This window comes from Chrysochloris asiatica, unplaced genomic scaffold (genome assembly GCF_000296735.1).
Source record: "Chrysochloris asiatica unplaced genomic scaffold, ChrAsi1.0 scaffold00093, whole genome shotgun sequence".
Lineage (NCBI taxonomy): Eukaryota > Metazoa > Chordata > Mammalia > Afrosoricida > Chrysochloridae > Chrysochloris > Chrysochloris asiatica.
This window is the reverse complement of record NW_006408611.1, coordinates 12271386-12278625: the sequence shown is the minus strand read 5'-3', so window position 1 is coordinate 12278625 and position 7240 is coordinate 12271386. Positions and strand designations below refer to the sequence as shown.

General features: G+C 41.1%; 1 protein-coding gene across 1 annotated transcript in view; it reads left to right on the top strand.

Moving 5' to 3' along the window:
• The window catches only part of ST3GAL5 (ST3 beta-galactoside alpha-2,3-sialyltransferase 5), a 40734-nt gene extending 35249 nt beyond the window's left edge, over positions 1-5485 (top strand). Inside the window, exon 6 of the mRNA XM_006866614.1 lies at positions 5237-5485. Coding sequence (XP_006866676.1) covers positions 5237-5485 — 249 coding nt within the window. The remainder of the gene's footprint in view (positions 1-5236) is intronic.
• The last annotated feature ends 1755 nt before the right edge of the window (positions 5486-7240 follow it).

Here is a 7240-nt window from a genome sequence, read left to right as displayed (position 1 = left end):
CATATAAATAAGAAAAAGGAAAAGAACCACATGGTCTTATTGATTGATGCAGAAAAGGCATTTGACAAAATCCAATATCCATTCCCAATAAAAACACTCAACAAAGTAGGAATTAAAGGGAAATTCCTCAACATAATCAAGAGCATATATACAGAACCAAGAGCCTACATCACGTTCAATGGAGAGAAACTGAAAGCCTTCCCCCTGTGAATAGGAAGCAGTCAAGGATGCCCTTCATCACTGCTCCTAATCAATATTGTGCTGGAAGTTTTAGCCAGAGCTATACGGCATGACAAAGATATTAAAGGCATCCAAAATGGCAAAGAGGAAATAAAACTCTCCTTATTTGCAGACGATATGATCCTATACTTAACACCAAAGACGCAGTTAAAAAAAAAAAAACTATTAGAACTCATCGAAAGATTCAGCAAAGTGGCAGGGTATAAGATTAACATACAAAAATCCACTGGATTTCTTTATAGCAACAGCAATAGCAATGAAAAGGACATTAGGAAAGCAATACCATTTACAATAGCCATGCAAAGGATGAAACACATAGGAATAAACATAACCAGAGAAACAAAGAACTTATACAAAGAAAATTACAAAGCCCTACTACAAGAAACCAAAAGAGACCTACAGAAGTGGAAGAACATACCATCTATGTTCCTGGATAGGAAGACTCAACATTGTGAAAATGTCAATACTACCCAGAGCAATTTACACATATAATACAGTCCCAATCCAGATTCCAACAACATTCTTCAAAGAGATGGAAAGCACAATTGCTAATTTTATATGGAAAGGAAAGAGACTCAGGATAAGCAACGCACTACTTAAAAGGAAGAACAAGATTGGAGGTCTCTCACTCCCTGATTTCAAACTTTACTACATGGCTACGGTGGTCAAAACAGCCTGGTACTGGTACAATGAAAGAGACATTGGTCAATGGAACAGAATCGAGAATCCAGATATTAACCCAACCACTAACAGCCAAATGATCTTCAACAAAGTGTCTCAGTACATTGCATGGGGAAGAGACAGTCTCTTTAACAAATGGTGCTGGCAGAACTGGAAAGCGATATGTAAAACACTGAAACAAGACCTTTGCCTTATGCCCTATACAAAAATGAACTCAACATGGATTAAAGATCTAAATGTGAATCCCAAAATTATGAAAATCATTAATGAAAAAATAGGGACAAACGTGAGGGCACTAATTCAGGGCATATACAGACTGCCATTCATTTTGAAAAGTATACAAACAAAAATAGACAAAATAGATGAGTGGGACATACTAAAAATTATAAACTTGTATGCCTCAAAAGACCACCAAGAGAGTAAAAAGGGAACCTACAGACTGGGAAAAAATCTTTTGCAACGACATATAGGATAAGGGACTGATTTCTAAAATATATAGGAAAATACTACACATCTACAAAAATAAGACAAATAACCCAATAAAGAAATGGACACAGGATATGAACAGGCAATTCACCAGGGAGGAGATCTGGGCAGCCAACAAACATAAGAAGAAATGTTCACGATCACTAGCCATTAGATAGATGCAAATCAAAACAACAATGAGATATCATCTCACACCAGCAATAACAGCAAAGATCAAAAAAAAAAAAAAATTGAGGACAATAAAATGCTGACGAGGATGTGGAGAGACTGGGACACTTGCATTGCTGGTGGCAAAATGATCCAACCTCTCTGGAAAGCAATATGGCGTTTCCTCAGAAGGTTGAAAATAGAAAGACCATACAATCCAGCAATTCCTCTACTTGGTATTTACCCACAAGAAAAACGAGCCACAACACAGGAAGATATATGCACACCAATGTTCATAGCTGCACTATGTACAGTACAAAAAAGATGGAGACAGCCAAAGTGCCCATCATCTGAAGAATGGATAAACAAACTGTGGTACGTACACACAATGGAATATTATATGCTACCTTGAAAAATAACAAAGAAGCTGCATGCTACTACCTAACATGGATGAATCTTAAGGACATTATGTTGAGTAAAATTAGTCACAAAAGGAGAAATACTGCATAGGATCACTACTGTAAAAGACTTAAGAAAAAGAACCCATACTAATCCACTAAAGTGTATTTGCTGGTTGATGGGACATAGGGGTAGGGTTAGGGGAGGGAGGGGAAGGTGGAGCACAAGGCAGGGAACAGACACAGGGTAGTTTGGGTGCTGGGGAGGGGGCCAATATACAAGAAGGGAGAAGGGAATGGAAGAACAAAACAGATGGGAGAACAATTATGCAGGTTTGAATGTGCTAAATGGGACAGAGGTAAATAATGATGTATGCATTATTGGAACAACAGGGCTCTGGGACACAGAGATTGAGACATGGTTGGAATGGGGAAAAGGGGGGACTAATGTTAAGATGTTGGGCTGTCTTTTGAATCTTGGTTTTCCATGCGTTATATTATAAAATAAACACTGGAGTGGGAGAGAAAGGCATAGCCAGAAATATCACTATAGAAAGCTTGTAAGTCCGTCTTCTGCTTATAACTGATTGGAATACCTAAAATGTGGCTACAACGTGCCCAATGAAGGAGGTTGCCTGAGGAACCTTTGCATTACATACGACTATAGGTGGAAGCCTGAACCACATCCAGATCTTCAGAGGTGGGAAATTTTCATTTGAAAGGATGAGCAGACCAGCCTGGAGCAGCTAGAAAAACAGAAGATACTTCTTGAAAGACCTACAGGAAAAATACCAAACAATAAAGGCAATCCGACTGTTACTACAAGTACAAGCAAGTTGTTTGCACAGGAGACATCAAGGCAAGTGGTCGGGTCCCCTCAGTGAAAATCCTCTTCCAAGAGTATGACTCAATGGGAATTCATGTTCTGATTGGCCACCATGCACGTCACCTATAAGGGGAAGTGTGGGAAAAACAGCAATGAAGCGGTGAGCTAAGCCTTACAATGTTCAGTAGACTCCTGTGAACCCAGGTGGAGACCTGGGTGGCCAGCAGGGTGGCAAGACCTGGGGACTCATAGGCTCAGAGTCAGTGACACAGCCAGAGAGGACTAGAGTGGAGAGTGAAGCATCCATCTGATAAGAAGAGAGCTGATAGACACAAGAACACCCCCACTTGCAGATAATAACCACTTTACCTGGCTTCAATGACTGGCTGATCAGAGCTCAACCCGAAGAAGAAAGAAGAGAAAAAAGGTGTAATCTGATACAATTTGATGAACTTGACCTACACCTGTGGATGCAGTAGCTCTAAAGAGGAAACAAATCCTTACTGCAAGAACTATTCCCACCCCCTCCACACAAAGAGTAGACAGGGATGGGCAACTTGGACATTGGCTACCCAAAATGGGAGTGGAGGGGGGCTACAAAGGCAAGAAGTGACTGGCTTACAAGCTTTCAAGAGGGAACCCAGATCCACAAGGCGTGGAGGAAGTTGGAGTCTCCAGTGAGTAGTATCCAACCTATCTTGGAAGGACTGATGAAATGAAATGCAGATGGGTCTCTTGTGATACAATAGTGTATAATTGTTATCAGAACTGATTGTGACGGTTGGAAATGTAAAGGTGGACATTTTACAGTCTAGGAGCGGAGGGCCCTGGGACCATCAATGGAGAAGAGTGGAGAGTGGGACCCTACCCAAAGACAGTGATGCCCGAGATGGAGGTAGAGACGATGGCGTGGAGAGATGGAGTGGCTGGGGACTTGAGATCCAGAGAGGGAAAGGGGCTGTGTGGTGACAACTGGGGGGAGGGTGGGGGGGCAGGCATGCAGGTCATACCCTTTGGTTGGTTGATGATGCACGGACAGGACTGTAACTATGGCAATGAAACGATATATGATAGAATGAATGTAAAACTAATGTTCTTCCATGTAAACGATCACATAATTCACAATAAAACATTAAAAAAAAAAACCTTCTTCCTAATAAGTCCCCATAATCATCCTGTGTCTTTCAAGACAATCTGTCAGGATTACCCTTTGGAATCTCCGAAAACAGTCACCCTAACCTTTCTGCTTTGAATTTAACTGGCCCAGCTTATCCCCTCAGAAGCCACTGTTTTGCTTGGCTCTTTTGTTTTGAAGGCACCTAATGAAACTAAGACAAGTGTGTATTGTTGAGAGAACTTATCTGCATTCCTTCACTGGTCACAGAGACCAATTTACACACTTGTTTGGAATAAACTCGTGCACTTATGAAGCAGAACCTTAGTAACAATGCATTGTACTTGCCCTCTATAGTAAGCAAAAAAATTCAAGATACAAAACATTTACATGATTCCATTTTTGTTTTAAAGAAATAAAAATGGGTGTATTAAAGAAATAAAAATGGGTGTACATATGTGTAGAACAGCACTGTATCATGCCCTTTCCATGTCATAATCCATTTATTTATTATGTGAATTAAATATTCGTTGGTGCTAACAAATGATAAAAAGGCATTTTGGTTTTGGATGGAAGCAGTTCTTTCTTACTGAGGTTGGCTTTGAGAAGCAGAGTGATGCACTTAGGAGGGGTAAACTGTTTAAAAAACGATGGGTTGAGCAGATGTGCCCTTCATTCCACCTAAATCTGTTAACTCTGAAGGGCTCACTGTGGTTCCAGATTGCAGAAAACGAGAAAGAGTTATTTACCACAGGCTTGGTGAAGCTGAATGAAGAAGGTACATTGGCACATGGCTGAAAGCTGTACAAATGAATATTAATCAGTAGATCAGCAGCCTTCACAAAGGACTTTCTGTAAATCTTTGTCCTGTGTTCTGCCCTTACACAAGATGGACATCCAGATTTGCCAGAGCAGGAGGTATGGCAAGATGATAGAAATGAGGAGGGAGTGGTGCAGATACAACAGGATATGAACATTTGGCATACTGGGACCTGAGTCTCAAGAGAAAGCGCATGGGGAAGAGGAAATAGGTTCTTTTATGAGTGTAGACACCATGTTTAGGAGCCATAGGTAGAAGGTTAAGAAAGAACAACTTTTAGCTTGGCACAGGAAACTTTTTCAGGCTGCCTCCTGGTGGGTGTTAAATGTGTTCACATGTTTTACGTTTTAGAGTCCTATCTTAGATTAGAAGTCAAGATTTCAAATTCTGTGTTTCTCCATGTTCAATTCAAAACAATAACTGTGTCCTCCAGTGCAGGTCTCGTTACTTTGCATAGTCTGAACAATACTTGGAATGCAGTGAATTATACTGACTTTTTTGGGGGGCGGTGTCTTCTTTTTCAGAATGTCCCTACAATTGGTGTCATTGCTGTCGTTTTAGCCACACACCTGTGCGATGAAGTCAGTTTGGCAGGTTTTGGATATGACCTCAGTCAACCCAGAACACCTTTGCACTACTATGACAATCAATGCATGGCTGCCATGAACTTTCAGACAATGCATAATGTGACAACGGAGACCACCTTCCTCTTCAAACTGGTCAAGGAGGGCGTGGTGAAGGACCTCAGTGGTGGCATCCACTGTGGATTTTGAACACAGCAAACCTCACAGGAAATGCAACTCTGACTTCAGAAGGCTGTTGTGAACAGCCCTCTCCATGTGTTTCATCCTGCAAAGTCTGCAAATACTTTGAAGTACAGCTGGTGTTTCTCAACTTTTAGTTTCAAAAAGAAAACGATCTCTCCCACTTTTTTTGTTTCGTTTCCTATTTATTTGGGGTAGTGTTTGTTTTTGCACAACATTTTTAAAGTTGATTTTGAAAACTGAATTGAGTGGGAAAGACTTATTAAGGAGAGTTTTATATAGTGATGTTTTTTAATGTATGTTAAGAAACTGATTTGTGAAAACTCCATCCACGTACTGCACACAGAATGCCAGGTAGGTTAGTGGAAGTAGAGGAAAGAATTCCTTTGATGATCACCCTGAATGCCTGGTTCTAGTCCTCTCTGTTGCACTCTTTAGAGGGGCAGATGTCGGAGATACTTCTAGGATAATGTAGTCAGTAGTTACACCACTGGTACTGGTTCTGCTACTGACTCTGCAAAGCTGCTCTGTTGGGCCTAGCCGTGGCAGTGTTCCCAGCCCTCTCTGCTGGTCTGGTTTCTGTTGTAAGTTTTGCAGGAACGATCCAGGGTAGCTGTCCTGGGAGTCCCCGCTCAGGGAGGGACACAGACCCATTCTCTGTCTCTCTGAGCATTGTGAAGCTGCCCCAGGCTGAGGAACGAATCTTAGCGGTTTTGACAACTCTTAACTGGAGAGTCTTTTATTGCCCTTCCAAAGCACTTATGTGTTTAACCTAATCTGTTCCCTGTCTCTCTAAGGTGGTTTAATAAAAATTAGGATAAAACTTCTATCTAGAGTTATGGGGGAATAAATCTTTTTAAGAATATTCATGGTTTTTTTTGAAACACCGAGAGAAAAATCCTCCCAGTGTTTACAATTGCCTATCAATGAAAAAAAAAAAAAAGTGTATTTTCCTGAATGCCCACCTGACAGTATGTACCAGGCAGTGTGCTGGTCAAAAAAAGAATAAAGACTTTTGAGGATCTCTCATGTCTCATTAATTTGAGTGTATTTTGCTTTGTTTGTTATTCATTAAAGAAATTAAGTCTATCTAAGATACCCTCCTTAGCTGCTGCTGCTCGGTGTAGCCCTCACCATGGTCCTGAAGGTATGTAGTGAGGAGTCCTTGAAGAATGCAAATGATTTAAGTGCTTGACTACTAACGAAAAGGTTGGCAGTTCAAGTTCACCCAGATGTACTTTGAAAGAAAGGCCTGGTAATCTACTTCCAAAATAATCAATCATTGAAAACTCTGTGGTGCACAATTCTACTCTGACCCACATGGGGTCGCCATGACAACATGTTCCTGGTTGGCCCGCAACCTCCTTGAAAACTCTTGGAGATAAATTTTGGGTGTCATTGGCTTCCTCTTAAGAAGATTTGCTCTACTTTCTCATAGTTGCTCTAACCTTTGCTGCCAGAATATGTGCTGCTTCTCCAGCTGCCCTCCTTGTCCCTGATCTCTCTTCTCATGCTTGACAGCCACTGCTACCACCCCACCCCCTGTTCTCAGTGGTCAGGCAGCCTGTTCTGACATCTTCCAAAGAGCAGCTCAGAGCATTCAAGACAGACCTGTGTCTTTAGTACTCTGGGGAAAAGCTCAGGGGGACCTGCAGAACAAAATAATACATTTGGAGTCGTAAACGTTTGCATGAATTTTTCCTTCTACTCTATAAAATGCTGTCTATTTACAAGAAGATGCTTTTAAATTCTCAAGAGTTACAT